The 15,903-nt window shown below is 50.8% G+C and overlaps 2 protein-coding genes and 2 pseudogenes across 4 annotated transcripts in view; 3 read left to right on the top strand and 1 right to left on the bottom strand.

Annotated features, from left to right (window-relative positions):
* Positions 1-15,903, top strand: part of LOC311203116 (scavenger receptor cysteine-rich type 1 protein M130-like) — a gene marked incomplete at both ends in the record, with an annotated part of 343,740 nt that overhangs the window by 171,786 nt on the left and 156,051 nt on the right. The gene's annotated exons all lie outside the window — the stretch shown is intronic.
* Positions 1-15,903, bottom strand: part of LOC311203060 (olfactory receptor 14A16-like) — a 54,773-nt pseudogene that overhangs the window by 31,920 nt on the left and 6,950 nt on the right. The window lies entirely within an intron of this gene.
* LOC311203026 (olfactory receptor 14A16-like) lies at positions 1,454-2,380 on the top strand (the record flags this gene model as incomplete). The annotated part of the gene is made up of 1 exon (XM_084277664.1): positions 1,454-2,380. One exon carries the CDS (start codon positions 1,454-1,456, stop codon positions 2,378-2,380), a length of 927 nt encoding a protein of 308 aa, XP_084133790.1.
* LOC311203036 (olfactory receptor 14A16-like) lies at positions 13,898-14,820 on the top strand (annotated as a pseudogene). The gene has a single exon. The product of its transcript is annotated as an olfactory receptor 14A16-like (transcript).

Below are 15,903 nucleotides of genomic sequence, written 5' to 3'. Positions count from 1 at the left end.
GGCTTTCCACAGGCAGCAGCTGTCGGTTGAAGGAGAGACACAGGGAAAGGCAGTGTAAGGTCCTTCTACTGTAAGAAAGTGCTGCATGGGTCAGGTTTCCTCCCAGCTCCAGCTGATCCTTGAGAAATTGCAAAGGGACATTGAGGAACAACATCAAGGAAGCATTTTCCTGTAGGTAGAGTCTTTGCTTTGACTTTTCCTCTCCTGTGGGCTGTGCTGACTTATTTCTCCTCACAGGAATATGCAATGGAAACTCAATTATCATTAAGATGTCGTATTTTTGCCTGAGCCCTGCACACACAGAGGTTCCCAGGGCAGAGCCCTGATGCCAGGAGGGGGCTGCAGAGCAGAGCTGAGCGCAGGGCAGGTTGGAAGAGGAATGTGAGCACAGAGTGGGAGGTGACATGGGCAAAGAGAAGCAGCTGCAGGGACAGCTCCAGGCAGCAGAGACATTGGGAAGTGAGGGAGAAGGAGCTGCTCCCAGCAATGCCCTGGCAGTGGGGATTTGGTACCTCCCTGACAGCCCCTGCAGTTAAGACTCTTTCCTGCAGCAACCCCCTGGTTTCTGTCATCCAGCACAGAGCTTGACCCCAGCATTCCATGGTTTGACACTGAGACTTCTCCTTGGCAGCCATGAACAGAAACCCCTGAGTGCCTGTCTGTCTGTCTGTCCCTGTCCTTCCTGCCTTGGCTGGAGCATTTCTTGCTGTTTCCCCTCCTGTCCTTGCTGCCTTTGTCCCACTATTACCTGGGGCTCTGGGCATGTCCATTTCTGGTGCTGGCACTGAACTAACCCTCACTTCTGTACCCCCAGCTGTAGGACTGAGGACGTCCTGGGGGCTCCTGCTGGGCTGCAGCTGCCTCCCACAATGGCACCGCTCTCCCAGGGACTCTTGTGCCCCAGAGAGGAGCCCCATGCAGGAGACATCTCAGCACAGAGGCCGTGGCAATGCCACTCATCACATGTGTGTGGGCAGCTGCACTGAGCCCTGTGTGTCCCTGGCTGGGAGCAGGGAGCTGAGATCCTCCTTGGGTAGGATGAGACCGCAGGAGGGCTTTGGAGCTCTGCCCTGTGAGACTGAATTCCTCAGCTCTCAGTCAGGAGAAAACCAAAGCTCCAAAGCTCTGCTCTGCCCTTGGGTGACATTGGAGTCACAGTGCTGAAAAGCTCATTGCTATCCACAGGGGATTTACACTGAGATCACACCATCCTTCTATTTTCTGACTGCTGCCAGGCAGGACTGAGTTCTCCAGAGCCCACAGCCAACCCTCCTCCCAGCAGTGGCACGCTCAAGCCAGCTCAAAGCAGAGATCCCATAAGGGACCTGACAAAATTCTTCCTGAATACAGGGTGTTAATGTGAATTGGAAACTGTTTTCCTCAAAGAATTGTTCCATCACTTCTCACTGTGTCTTTTTATCCTTTCACAGGTCTCCACACTTGACAGCAGCAGATGTCCAACAGGAGCTCCATCAGCCAGTTCCTCCTCCTGCCCTTTGCAGACACTCGGGAGCTGCAGCTCCTGCACTTCTGGCTCTTCCTGGGCATCTACCTGGCTGCTCTCCTGGGCAATGGCCTCATCATCATCATCACCATAGCCTGTGACCACCACCTCCACACCCTCATGTACTTCTTCCTCCTCAATCTCTCTCTTCTTGACCTTGACTGCATCTCCACCACTGTTCCCAAATCCATGGCCAATTCCTTGTGGGACACCAGGGCCATTTCCTACACAGGATGTCTGGCTCAAATCTTTTTCTTTACATTTTTGTTCTCAACAGAGTACTTTGTTCTCACCATCATGGCCTATGACCGCTACGTTGCCATCTGCCACCCCCTGCACTATGGGACCCTCCTGGGCAGCAGAGCTTGTGTCCACATGGCAGCAGCTGCCTGGGCCAGTGGGTTTCTCTATTCTGTGCTGCACACAGCCAATACATTTTCACTGCCCCTCTGCAAGGGCAATGCTGTTGACCAGTTCTTCTGTGAAATCCCCCAGATCCTCAAGCTCTCCTGCTCAGATGCCTACCTCAGGGAAACTGGAGTCCTTGTGGTCAGTGCCTGTTTGTATTTTGGTTGTTTTGTGTTCATTGTGGTGTCCTATGTGCAGATCTTCAGGGCTGTGCTGAGGATCCCCTCGCAGCAGGGACGGCACAAAGCCTTTTCCACCTGCCTCCCTCACCTGGCTGTGGTCTCCCTGTTTGTCAGCACTTCCTTCTTTGCCTACCTGAAGCCCCCCTCCATCTCCTCCTTATTTCTGGACCTGTTAGTGGCATTCCTTTACTGTGTGTTTCCACCAGCAGTGAACCCCCTCATCTACAGCATGAGGAACCAGGAGCTCAAGGATGCCCTGTGGAAACTGGTGACTGGATGCTTCTAAGCAGCAGTAAACTGCTCATCTCCTTCTGCATATCGCTGGTCATGGAACTCACATTAGGACCAGTCTGTATTTAGTAGGGATTTTTTAGGTGCTGTGGGGCTTTCTCCTTCTGTTTTGACTCTGATGTAATAACACCTTCATCCCATTCCTCATGCAGTGTCTCTGGTCTTGTTTGACTCAGACATGGCAGCAGGAGAAACACTCCCCTTCCCCTGTACCTGCATCACCACCAGTCTGCCTCTTTCATCTCCATTGTCATTCAGGTGTTTCCACCCATACTGATGTTATGGGGATGCCTAAGGACATCTTTTCAGCAGTCTTGCTGGTTTTATGCACTTCACTTTGCTCACAGGTTTTCACCTCTGCTTGTTCATCGTTCAGATGCCGTTCAGCTCTCTCGTACCTGCTTTGAGTTTCAGAGAGCTGGAAAACATCCCATCTTTCAGTAGTCTAATGAACTGTTCTGTGAGAAGGTCAGTGTGTTGAAAAGTGACCTTTCTATGGATCTGAATCAAACTGTTCTGGGAGAGAATCTGCTCTGAAAGCTGACCCCCCTCCACATGCTGCTTGGCCGTAGCAGCAGCTGAGCAGAGAGATTTCATGGGTATTAAACTGTGTCATGTGTAACTGCTGTTTGTTGTCAGAGAAATCTGTCTGTGCCTGTGAGCACACATGATGTGAGGAAAAGTGTTGGGAGTCCCAGGAGGCCAGTGAGGGAACTGCTGGGCTTGGGGAAGAGCAAGGTTCTACATGCAGTGTTGGATCTCAAGAGACTGCTTTTCCTGCCTGTCCAGATCTCCTTAGGAGACTGACACCCATTGCATAATGTGGCTGTCATTGCTTCTATCAACTGAGCCATGACAGGAAATAGTCGTGAAGAGAAAATATCCTCCACTGTAATATTCCTTTGAACTGTTCATCATTAAATACCTAACTGAAATCCAGTTATTTGTAGAAGTCTGGACTTTTTTAATGAAAAGGACTTGAACAGATATGCTTTTTAAGGCTTTCTGTATTTCCATGAGCCCCATGGTATATTTGCTTCTGAGTCCACAGACCCCAGATACTAAGAGGACACTGAAGAAACCTCTTAAAATGCCAGTCAGACTCAATGCCCAAAGAACCTTGAAGCATTCATGGGCCCTACTGGGAGCCATTACTGACAAAACCTCCCCATGAACATCTTACACCTCACAACTGGAGCCCATGAGGACAAACCCAGGCAAAGCGCAGGCAGCTCTGATGCTGAGGACACCCTGGCTTGGTCTGATGAAGCAGAAATGCCAAGTGCTGAGCCCCAGCCCCTAGGCAGGGACATCCTGACCCTCACCTGTGTCTCAAGACTCTTGCATTGGATGTGGGGAGTGTGTTGCCAAGGGAAGGACAGGGGTATGACACAGGGATGCGTTCTTAGGTTGAGTTCAAGGAAGCAATGATGTTCCATGGCCACGAGGACAATGTGTCTCCTCTGAGGCCTCTGCAGGGACATCAGCCACAGCCAAGGGGGCAAAGATCTCATTTCTATCAGATGCTTTCAGCCTGGCCAACACCCCTGACCTTCTGCACCACAGCCCATGTGACACTGCCCCACACCTGTGCCGGTTTCTCTGCAGGTTCCCCACCCTTTTCCCCACCTTGTTCTCCCCTCACCATGTCCCTGCCTGTACTGCTGTCTCCCCCTCCTCGCCAGCTGTTCCCAGATAAACCAAGCAACCAGCTCATCCACACTTCCTCCAAGTAATTCCAAACACCACAGCACTACCCTCAGAATGGCATTTCTCCATGCTTATAACCCATCTGCACTTCTATTTTTAATTGCCATTCATTTGAAAAGGAACTTTCAAGCTCTCTGGAGCTACCCCTATACTCTCCTCAGACTCCCCTTCCCCAGGCTAAAGAAGCCCAGATCTCTCAGCCTCTCCACACAAGACCCCTAACCCTATCTTAGCAGAATTTCTTTCAACCTTGTGACTGTTCCTCCACACTCATCCTGACCGACCCCCCACCCCCCACTCCTGGACACTCTGCTGGTGTCCACACCAGTGCTGAGTGAACCTGACAGTGAGTGCCTTTGCCTGGGTGGCCGTACTGCTCCCAGTGCTGCCCAATGTGCTTATGGCCAGGTTCCTGTGTAGCAGCCCTGGCTGCTGTGGCATCCCTCAGAACGCCCAAAGCCTCCTCCTTGACACTGCTGCTCCACCAGTCATGTCTGAATTCCCTTGATGTGCGGGTGTTGAGGTTTAACCCTGCTCACTGATGATGTCATCATGCATGGGAGATTCTTTTGGGCAGCTGGCATCAGCTGCCCTGGCAGTCCTCCCTCACAACAGCCAGTGCTCCCTGAGCTTACTTTCTACTGGAGCAGCATGTGAATCAGGACGGGCCTTGATGCTGCGCAAGCACTGGGCAGCAATGAATAAATTATCATGTGTCACCAGTGCTGGATTGGTCACAAAACAGGACGATGTGTTGGTTCTACCCCTGTTGTGGTTATCCCCTGATGCAGAACATCACAAGATCAGAAGGAGCAGATCAGCTCTGGTTGGAAAAGTTCTTGAGGTTTCTCTTTGTAAAACCACAGAGGGTTTTGCCAGGGTCTGCTGGAAGTGAAGCTCCGATGTGTCAGTGGTTAATTCATGCGTGTAGAAGCCTCAGCTGACTTGTGGTGCTTCAGCAAGAGGCATTAAAGGACATGATAGAAAATCAATAAAAAGAGGAGAGAGTAATTTAAATGGTTGTGGTGGTTCAGCCCCAAACAGTGTCTCAGCACCACACACCACTGGCTCACTCCCAGAGGAGAAAGAGACAGAGCCTCTGTTGGTTGGGATAAGGAGAGTTCACTGAAAAAAGCACCATGAAACTAGAACAATAAACAGCCCATGACACTCATACCCAGTGAGAACACAGAGTACCTTACCCACCTGAGGATTACAGAGTGCTGCAGGACAGGAGGACCAACCCAACACCCCAGCTGCACTCAGACTGCCCTGGAGGCACCCAGGAGTGGTGCCCAAACCAGCTCCTTTATGGAGAAGTGATGTCAGGTGGTGTGGAAAACAGCCAGGGCTAACTCAACCTCCCCAAGCAGCCAGCACAGGTGAGATAACTGTGGCCTGACCAGAACCAGGACAATATCCACTCCTTTTTGCAAACCATCTATATCATGGCCAGATGGGTTTGCCTCTGCACTCCCAGTTGCTTTGTTTCCATTGCTGCAACCACCCCCACAGGGCACCCCCACTGGAGTTGGCCAGACACCTCAGCCACTCTTGGTGCTTCTTCCTTTCCCCAATCTATTACTGCCAGGCAGTTGGCATATGATGCTGGTGCACTCCACACAGACTTACACCACGTAAATGAGGGACATTGGATTTCATCAGGATTGGTGGGTAGCTGCAGATCATCAGGATCATAGGAATTCATCTCTCACATGGCTGATCCCCTCAAATACTCCATACTCTGCTCTGTGGTCATGCACTTGCCTGGCCAACACATGACATCTTCACTGAACCAGTACCTTTCCCCCACACTTGACAGAAGTGGCCTCCAGAGGCTGAGGGCTTGAGACTTCTTTCCAATCACCTTGTCAATGGCTCCTTCTCTGAACAGGGATCCCAGCTGCTTGGCCTCCCTGCCTTCTAATTCCAAGCTGTGTGGCCCCTTCTCCCAGCATCGCAGTAGCCAGATGATGATGTGCTCCCCTGGAATGCAGCTGAAATATATTCTCATTTCTCCCAGCTCACTCATGTACAAGGGTCAGGTTATAATGCTCACTCCTGGAGGAGAGACAGACAGACCCTCTGGTGGGCTGGGAGGAGGACAGTTTACTGACAAAATCACGGTGAAAAAATGATAACAGCACATCACAAACTACACTCACTTCCAGTGATAACAGAGAGTACTTTACTGACCAAAGGACCACAAGGTACTGCACAATGCAAGGACCAGCCAAATGCCCCAGCCACACTCAGACTGCCCTTAAGGAACCCAGGAGTGCCCCTCCCCAGCCAGCCCCTTTTATGGGGGAGAGATGTCAGGTGGTGTGGAAAACAGCCTGGACACACTCAGCTCAGCTGTGCTAACTCAGGTCACCTCTGCTAACTTACCTCACCTCTGCTGGCTGCTTGGGGAGGTGAACTCTTGCCTGGCCTGAAACAGGACAGCTGTGCATTTAATCTCCCCGTCTGTCACATATTTCTACCTGTCCAAAGTCAATTGTCCATGTCTGAAATCATTGTTCCAACAGTGGATCTGCACTCCAGTGCTTCTGGTTGCTCTCTAGATTTCCCTTCCCCTTCCCCTTGGACCTTTCAGACACCTCCCAACCATCCAGCTGCTGCTCTGAGTTTCAGGGAGTTAAACCCTTGCCTTTCTGGCAGTTGTCTGACTCATTCTGTCTTTAGCCAGCTCTTGAGTTGTGGTGATTTCACAGTCTCCTTCCTCACTAGAACATCTCTCACAGGGTTAAGCTTTGTGGCAGGTGAACCTCACTGGTGGCAGATTGCACTTGGCACAGAGTGAGGAGTGTTGAATTTAATGGTGAATCTTGTCAGGTTTGTTGTGTTGTTGGGAAAATAACTCCCTGTGTGCTGCCTGTGTGCAGCCAGTTCTCTAAGGAAAGCAGGGGAGCTGGTACAGAGGGGCTGGAATGCCCCACTGTGGAGTGCAGAGAGAGACCTGATGTAAGGACAAGGGATGCAAGTCCCAGTTGGCTGGTGAGAGTCATGGTGGGCTTGTGGAGATGTGCAGCAAGGTTGTCCCCACTGCCTCAAGGGACCCTTTTTCAGACCAGTCCAGACCTCCTTAGGAGGCACCCTGGATCAATCTCAGTCAGAGCTTGTCACCTCTCCTCTACAGTGAAAATAATAACCTACACCCTTAAAAAGAAATCAATTTTACTCTGAGCTCCCTTTGAAACAGCTTCAATGGTCTGTACATCTCTTAAGACTTGAAGGTAATTACATCAAGAGACGTAGCTCGTTAGGGCTTGCTTTTTACTTTTAATGAGTCCTTGGGTGCATTTGGTGCTGAGTCCTTGAAGCTCAGGTACTGAGAGGAGATTACACAAAAAACTCCATGTCAAAAGCAGAAGCCAAAGTACCTGAAGTATTAATGAGTCCCACTGAGAGCCATTGCTGGCTGAGCCTCCCCAGGGACTCGTTAGCACAGGTAATTGGAGGCCATGTTGGCTGGTAGGCAAAGGCAATGTACAAGCAGCTGAGATGCTGAGCAAGCCCTGGGTTGGTTTGATGAAGCAGAAAGGCCAAGCCCTGACTCCCAGCCCCAGGGAAGACAGGTTCTGTCCCTCAGGCATTGCTCAGGCTATTCCTGGGTCAGCATGGGGTGTGTAATGCTGAGGGAAGAACAACAGGATGAGAGTTTCTCCTCATTGTTGGTCCAAAGCCCAGCTAGAAATTCATCTGTCCTCCATTTAAATAAAAGAAAGAGCAGGGAGACCCTCCATCCCCTATCAGATTCAGGAGGAAACATTGTGGAAAGATGAGGCCAAGGCTGAGGTGCTTAATGAAATCTTTGCCACTGTCTTTAGTAACAGGAGCAGTTGTACAGAGAGAATCCAATTCCCTGAGCTGGGAGACAGGGACAGGGAGCAGAATGAGCCCACCTCAATCCAGGAGGAGATGGTCCTGCTGCACCACAGAGATGTGCAGAGATCTGTGGGGCTGAATGGGATGCAGCCAAGGGTGCTGAAAGAGCTGGCAAGGGGGGTTCACCAAGCCACTTTCCATCAGTCCTGGCTGACTGGATCAGTCAATGTAACCCCCTATATAAGAAGGGACAGAAGGATGATCAGGGAAATTACAGGCCTGATAGTTTGACTTCAGTCCCAGAGAAGCTGATGGAGCAGATCATCCTGAGCAGCATTATCCAGTTCATGAAGAACCCCCAGGTGATCTGGCCCAGCCAGCTTGGGTTCATAAGGGCAGGTCCTGTTTGACTCACTGAATCTCCCTCTATGACAGGGTGACCTGCTTCTTGGACAAGGGAAGGGCTCTGGATGTTGTCTACCTTGACTTTAGCAAGGCCTTGGACACAGTTTTCTGAACTTTCTCATAGAGAAGCTCACTGCTTGTGGCTTGGAGACTGTGGTGGTTCAGCCCCAAGCAATGGCTGAGCACCACATGCTGCTCGCTCACTCCTGGAGGAGAAACAGACAGAGCCTCTGTGGGTTGGGATAAGGACAGTTTACTGACAAAAGCACCATAAAAGGGGAACAATAACAGCCCCAATTGCACTCACACACAGTGATAGCACAGAGAGTACCTTACAAACCCAACAATAACAGAGTGCTGCACCATGCCATGACCACCCCTCCCCAACCAGCCCCTTTGACAGGGAAATTATGTCAGTGTCCTGGTTGTGGCTGTGATGGAGTTAATTTTTTTTCTAATAGCAGATGGAATGCTGTGTTTGGGGGTTGGGATGAAAGCAGTGCTGATAACACCCTGATGTTTCTGGTTGTTGCCAAGCAGTCAAGGACTTTTCAGTTGTTCCTCTTTCCCTACTAAGGAGAAGGGAGGGGACACAGCCAGGACAGGTGACCCGAACTGGCCAAAGGGGGTATTCCATGCCAATTACATCATGCTCAGCATAAAAGGGGGGCTGGTTGGAGGAGGAGGAGGCAGCCTCAGGATGTGCAGTTTTGGGGACGGTCCCATTTTCATGAAAGCTCTGGGCTGCACAGCCTGAGTTGTGTGTTTCAGTGAGAAACTGCATTGTGTATCACCAGTTTCATATATTTTGCTACAAAGTCCTGTTATCATTGTTATATCTCTCTTTCTGCTATTCTAGTAAACTATCCTTATCCCAACCTGTGAGGTTTTGTTTCCTGGGATTTGGTTTTTTTTCCCTTTCCCTTTCCTCTCCCTCCCTTCCAACTTGTCCCCCCAACTTCTTCCTTTTAAAGAACAAGGAACTGTGTGGTGCTCAGCTCTCAGCTGGGGCAAAACCACATCTACTAAAATCTAAAACAAATCTATTCTGAAGAACATGAAAATTCTTATATTAAAGTTATATTAATTGTCTCTTAAGCGACATCTCCTCCAATCTATTCAGCATGAATAGAATCAACAGGGCCAGCAATACAATGAAGAAGATGATCAGTTGGTTGCTGCTTGGAAACATCCAGTCCCGTTTCCACATGGCATCCTTGAGCTCCTGGTTCCTCATGCTGTAGGTGAGGAGGTTCACTGCTGGTGGAACCACTGAGTAAAGAAATACCTCTACCAGGTTAAGTGGTCTCTGGAGACTGGACAGGGGCCAACGGCTCCAAGTTGGAACAAAGGAAAGGTGACAGAGCCCTGGGACAGTCTGCTGAGTGGGTAGTAGAGTCTCCTTCTCTGGAGATATTCAAGACCCATCTGGATGCCATCCTGTCTGACCCATCTGAGGACTCTGCTTTTGAAGGGGGGGCTTGGACTGGATGATCTCTGGAGGTCCCTTCCAACGCCAATTCTTTGAATCTGTGAATCTGTAAATAGGGAGGGTGTTTAGAGGGGCTCTTCAGGCAGGCAAACATGTCAGTGCTGACAAACAAGGAGTCCACTCCCATGTAAGGAAGGCACGTGGAAAAGGCTTTGTACCATCCTTGCTCCAAGGGGATCCTCAGCACAGCCCTGAAGATCTGCACATCACAAAACACCCAAAAGCCAAACAAGCTCTGACCACAATTTCCCTCAGCGAGGCCCATAAGCAAGAAAGATTGAGGATCTGGGGGATTTCACAGAGGAACTGGTCAGCAGCATTGCCATGGCAGAGGGGGAGTGAAAATATATTTGCTGTGACAATATATTTAAGAAGGAACTTAGAATTATCTGCTGCTCTTTGCTGTCAGAGAAAGGAGAGAGAATCTATAGGGAACTTTGCAGACAACAAGATCACTGATGTAGGGGGAGAAGGTCCTCCAAGCCCCACAGCAGAGATGCCCTTGCAGCCCATGCAGAAGACCATGGTGAATGAGGCTGTTCCCCCTCAGCCCATGCTGGATGATGTGGAACAGTGATTCTACATGCAGCCTGTAGACATCACAGTGCTCAGGCAGGTGCAGACACTTGAAGGAGGCTGTGACCTCATAGGAAGCCTGTGCTGGAGCAGGTTTGCTGGCAGGGCTGTGGAGGACCCAGGCTGGAGCAGTCTGTTGCTGAAGGATGGCACCCCATTCAAGTGACCCACCCTGGAGCAGCTGGTGATGATCTGAAGCCACGTGGGAAAGACTCACGTTGGAGGGAGTTATAGAAGAATGTCTCTTGTGGGTGGGACCAAATGCTGGGGCAAGGGGAGACTGTGAGGAGTCGTCCGCATGATGAGGAAAAAGCAGCTGAGACAATGTGTGATGACCTGACCCCAACCCCCAATCCCTATCCCCTGTGCCACTCAATCAGAGGAAGGAGAGAACTGGATGGGTTTATTGTTGTGTCCACTTTATTCTACCAGATTCCAACTTTGAAACCGTTAAATGTAGAGAAATACCTCCCAAGCAAAATGTGTGGGTGGTGAAAAAGGCTTTGGGCACCTCCCCAGGGTGGGGATTAGAAGAACCAGTAACCTTGGGGTTCCAGGCTTTCCCATTGAAAGGAATGGTCCTGGCACTGCCTGACATCACCTTGCAGCTCTGTCAGCATCAAGTTTCGCAAATGCTCAATACCCAGCAACTGCCCCCAAACAACATCTGCGAGGGATGAAGGATCTTACTGGCCTGAAAACTCCCTCACAAGGAGCACCAGTAACCTCGGGGCTCAGGGCTTTCCTAGCCAAGGGAATGGTTGTAACAGTGTCTGACATCATCTTCAAACTCTACCAGCACTTGACCGTTCGTTACACCTTCTCTTCCCTGTGCAGCTGAAGAAGGGGGAGAGATAGAGCAGCTTTGGTGAGCACCTCACATTCAGCAAGGTATGGAAGGGGAACAAATCCATGGGCATGTGGAGTCAATGGTCGTAGGCTGCAGTAATGATCATGACACTCTTGCCCAGAGGAGCAGCCAGGTAGATGCCCAGGAAGAGGCAGAAGTGCAGGAGCTGCAGCTCCCGTGTGTCTGCAAAGGGCAGGAGGAGGAACTGGCTGATGGAGCTGCTGTTGGACATCTGCTGACTCTGGGTATGGAAAAGTGTTTTCAGAAGTAAAAGACAGGAGTGAGGAGAGATTTATGACAAGGAAATTAAAATGCTGGATTTGTCTCACAAACTCCCAAGTGTGCATGAGGAGCAGAAGCCTCTCCCATGGGCTCCCAAAGAGTCATTCCTGGTCTTCAGTTTTGGGTACACTCAAATTGGGTGACATGCATTATCAATCAGATGAAGTCCACTCTCATGGAGGAGGGGATCTTACAAACATATCTACACCCCCAGTAATTTCCCATGGGAGCTGGCACCAGCATCTCCCAGACACAAGGTGTCTATTTGTGCCTACCAGGAGTAGGGTAAGAGACCAGCATTGGTGGGTTTGAGGCAGACAGAGGCCAGAGCTTCATCCCCTTCAATCCCCAGGGCTGGAGTGCAAGGAGGAGGGGTCTGGAGTGATGTGTCTGACTCCCTTCCTTTCACAGGGGGAAAGAGACGTCTCCCTGTCCCTGCCTGGGGTTACTGTCTCATGGGAAGACAAGGAAAGTTAACTGTCCTGAACAGTTCTTGTTTGATCAGGAGAAAGGACTCTGCTGGACACAAGGATTATTCCCCAGATGAGGGAGGGAATGTCAGAGAGGACTTCATTATCTTTCCAAGTTAGTTCCTTGAAGCTCCAGGGACACCTTGAAGGAGCCCAGGGCAGATGGAGTACATGGAGCCTTCCTGTGCTCCTCTATGATGAGCTGGGCTGGTCTCCTGGGACAGTGGGAGCTCATGAAACACCGCAGCTCTGCAGAGAGACAGCTCTGGCCAGGAGCAGCTCCTCTGCCAAGCACACAGGGCTGGGGACACTGCCTGGAGGCACCGAGGGGAGACCTGTGAGGCTGAGAGAGCTGATGGATGCTGAGAGCTCACTGGAGGAGAAATCTCCACAGCCTCTGCCTGGTATGTCTGTGGGTGCAGGGCAATGCAGGTTCTGTTCCTGGAGGGATCTCCTAAAGCTGGGACATGGGGCAGTGTGTGGGGTCTGTCAGGAGGACAGGTTGTCTCTAGGACCAGAAGGTGCTGCCTGGAAAGGATGCCCTTCTGCCCCATCAGAGGGACAGGGCAGGACAGCTGTCTTCTCCTGGGCATGGCTGCAGAGGTGTGAAGCAGCGTGTGCACCCAGGGGTGCCCAGGGCTGTCCTTGTGAGCAGGGTCCCTTCACCCCAGGGGCTGTGTGCTGGGGCAGAGATGCTTCTACTGCCAGGGTCAGCACTCAGCCTGGCTCATGGGCTTCAAACCACAGACAGCGGCTCTGGGTGTCAGGAGGGACCCAGGGAAGGTCCTTCTGTTCTAAGAAAAAGCTCCAAGGGTCGGCTTTGCTCCCAGCTCCAGATGAGCATTGAGAAATCCTACAGGGAAATTGAAGAACAATATCAAGGAAGCATTTTCCTGCCAGGCAGAGTCTTTGCTTTAACTCTTCCTCTCCTGTGGGCTGTGCTGACTGTGGGAGATGAGAACTTATTTCCCCTCTCAAGAATATAAAACGAAAACTCATTACATGTTCGAGCGTCTCCTGAGCCCTGCACACACAGAGGTTCCCAGGACAGAGCCCTGATGCCAGGAGGGGTCTGCAGAGCAGAGCTGAGCACAGGGCAGGTTGGATGAGGTCTGTGAGCACAGAGCAGGAGGTGACAATGGCAAGGAGAAGCAGCTACAAAGACAGCTCCAGGCAGCAGAGACATTGTAAGGGAGAAGGAGCTGCTCCCAGAAACGCTGTACTAGTGGAGATTTGGTACCTCCCAGACATCCTCTGCAGTGCAGACACTTTCCCACACAGACCCCCTGGTTTCTGCCTCCCAGCACAGACTCTGTGCCTGGAAGTCCAGGGTTTCAGACTGAGCCATCTCATTGGCAGCCCAACCCATGTTGAGGACAAACCCCTGAGTGCCTGTCTGTCCATCCCTCTCTTTCCAGGCCTGGCTAGAGCATTTCTTGCTGTTTCCCCTCCTATCCTTGCTGCCTTCGTCCCACAGTTACCTGGGGCTCTGGGCATGTCCATTGGTGGGCCGGGCACTGAGCTGACCCTCACTTCAAGATCCCCATCTGTAGGACTGAGAACTGGATTCCTCAGCTCTCTGTGGGGTCCAGTTTCTTCTACAGGGAACACCAGAGAGTCCAGCACAGGGCAGCTGAGACCAGGGCTGATGGACAGAGCAGCTCTCCCTATTCTGCACTCAGGGGAAGGTTTCACTGGCACTGCAGCAGCAATGTCAGGGAGTCCTGACAGAAGAAACACTCCTCAGGTACAGTGAGGAGAAAACCAAAGCACAAAGCAAAGACTCAATCTCAGGGTGTTCCCTAAGAGTATCAAGAATTTTTCATCAAAGAAAATTTCCCTTAAATCTCACTGCCTCTACCTCCTTTCACAGGTCTCCATACCTGACAGCAGCAGATGTCCAACAGCAGCTCCATCAGCCAGTTCCTCCTCCTGTCCTTTGCAGACACACGGGAGCTGCAGCTCCTGCACTTCTGGCTCTTCCTGGGCATCTACCTGGCTGCTCTCCTGGGCAATGGCCTCATCATCATCACCATAGCCTGTGACCACCACCTCCACACCCCCATGTACTTCTTCCTCCTCAACCTCTCCATGGTTGATCTTGGCTACATCTCCACCACTGTTCCCAAAGGCATGGCCAATTCCTGTGGGACACCAGGGCAATCTCATTCTTGGGATGTGCTGCACAGGTCTTCTTCGTTTTCTTCTGTGCTGGTGCAGAGTTGTCTCTTCTCACAGTCATGGCCTATGACCGCTACGTTGCCATCTGCCACCCCCTGCACTACGGGACCCTCCTGGGCAGCAGAGCTTGTGTCCACATGGCAGCAGCTGCCTGGGCCAGTGGGTTTCTCTATTCTGTGCTGCAAACAGCCAGTACATTTTCACTGCCCCTGTGCCATGGCAATGCTGTTGACCAGTTCTTCTGTGAAATCCCCCAGATCCTCAAGCTCTCCTGCTCAGATGCCTACCTCAGGGAAACTGGAGTCCTTGTGGTCAGTGTCTGTTTGTATTTTGTGTGTTTTGTGTTCATTGTGGTGTCCTATGTGCAGATCTTCAGGGCTGTGCTGAGGATCCCCTCGCAGCAGGGACGGCACAAAGCCTTTTCCACCTGCCTCCCTCACCTGGCTGTGGTCTCCCTGTTTGTCAGCACTTCCTTCTTTGCCTACCTGAAGCCCCCCTCCATCTCCTCCTTATTTCTGGACCTGTTAGTGGCATTCCTTTACTGTGTGTTTCCACCAGCAGTGAACCCCCTCATCTACAGCATGAGGAACCAGGAGCTCAAGGATGCCCTGTGGAAACTGGTGACTGGATGCTTCTAAGCAGCAGAAAACTGCTCATCTCCTTCTGCATATCGCTGGTCATGGAACTCACATTAGGACCAGTCTGTATTTAGTAGGGACTTTTCGTTTCTGTGGGCTTTTTCCATCTGTTTTGTCTCTGATGTAATAACACCTTCATCCCATTCCTCATGCAGTGTCTCCAGGTCTTGTTTGACTCAGACATGGCAGCAGGAGAAACACTCCCCTTTCCCCTGTACCTGCATCACCACCAGTCTGCCTCTTTCATCTCCCTTGTCATTCAGGTGTTTCCACCCATACTGATGTAATGGCGATGCCTAAGGACATCTTTTCAGCAGTCTTGCTGGTTTTATGCACTTCACTTTGCTCTCAGGTTTTCACCTCTGCTTGTTCATCGCTCAGATGCTGTTCAGCTCTCTTGTACCTGCTTTGAACTTCAGAGAGCTGGAAAACATCCCATCTTTCAGCAGTCTAATGACCTGTTCTGTGAGAAGGTCAGTGTGTTGAAAAGTGACCTTTCTATGGATCTGATTCAAACTGTTCTGGGAGAGAATCTCCTCTGAAAGCTGACCCCCTGCACACGCTGCTTGGCCGTAGCAGCAGCTGAGGAGAGAGATTTCATGGGTATTAAACTGTGTCATGTTGAACTGCTGTTTGTTGTCAGAGAAATCTGTCTGTGTCTGTGAGCACAGATGATGTGAGGAAAGTTGTTGGGAGTCCCAGGAGGCCAGTGAGGGAACTGCTGGGCTTGGGGAAGAGCAAGATTCTTTATGCAGGGTTGGATCTCCAGAGACTGCTTTTCCTGCCTGTCCAGATCTCCTTAGGAGACTGACACCCATTGCATAATGTGTCTGTCACTGCTTCTATCAACTGAGCCATGACAGGAAATAGTCGTGAAGAGAAAATATCCTCCATTGTAATATTGCTTTGAACTGTTCATCATTAAATACCTAACTGAAATCCAGTTATTTGTAGAAGTCTGGATTCTTTTAATGAAAAGGACTTGAACAGATATGCTTTTTAAGGCTTTCTGTATTTCCATGAGCCCCTATTGTATATTTGCTTCTGAGTCCACAGACCTCAGATACTAAGAGGAGAGTGAAG

The sequence above is a fragment of the Gallinula chloropus genome (assembly GCF_964237585.1).
Source record: "Gallinula chloropus genome assembly, chromosome: 35".
Taxonomy (NCBI): domain Eukaryota; kingdom Metazoa; phylum Chordata; class Aves; order Gruiformes; family Rallidae; genus Gallinula; species Gallinula chloropus.
The sequence above is the reverse complement of the archived record's forward strand: the minus strand, read 5'-3'. Positions and strand labels throughout refer to the sequence as shown.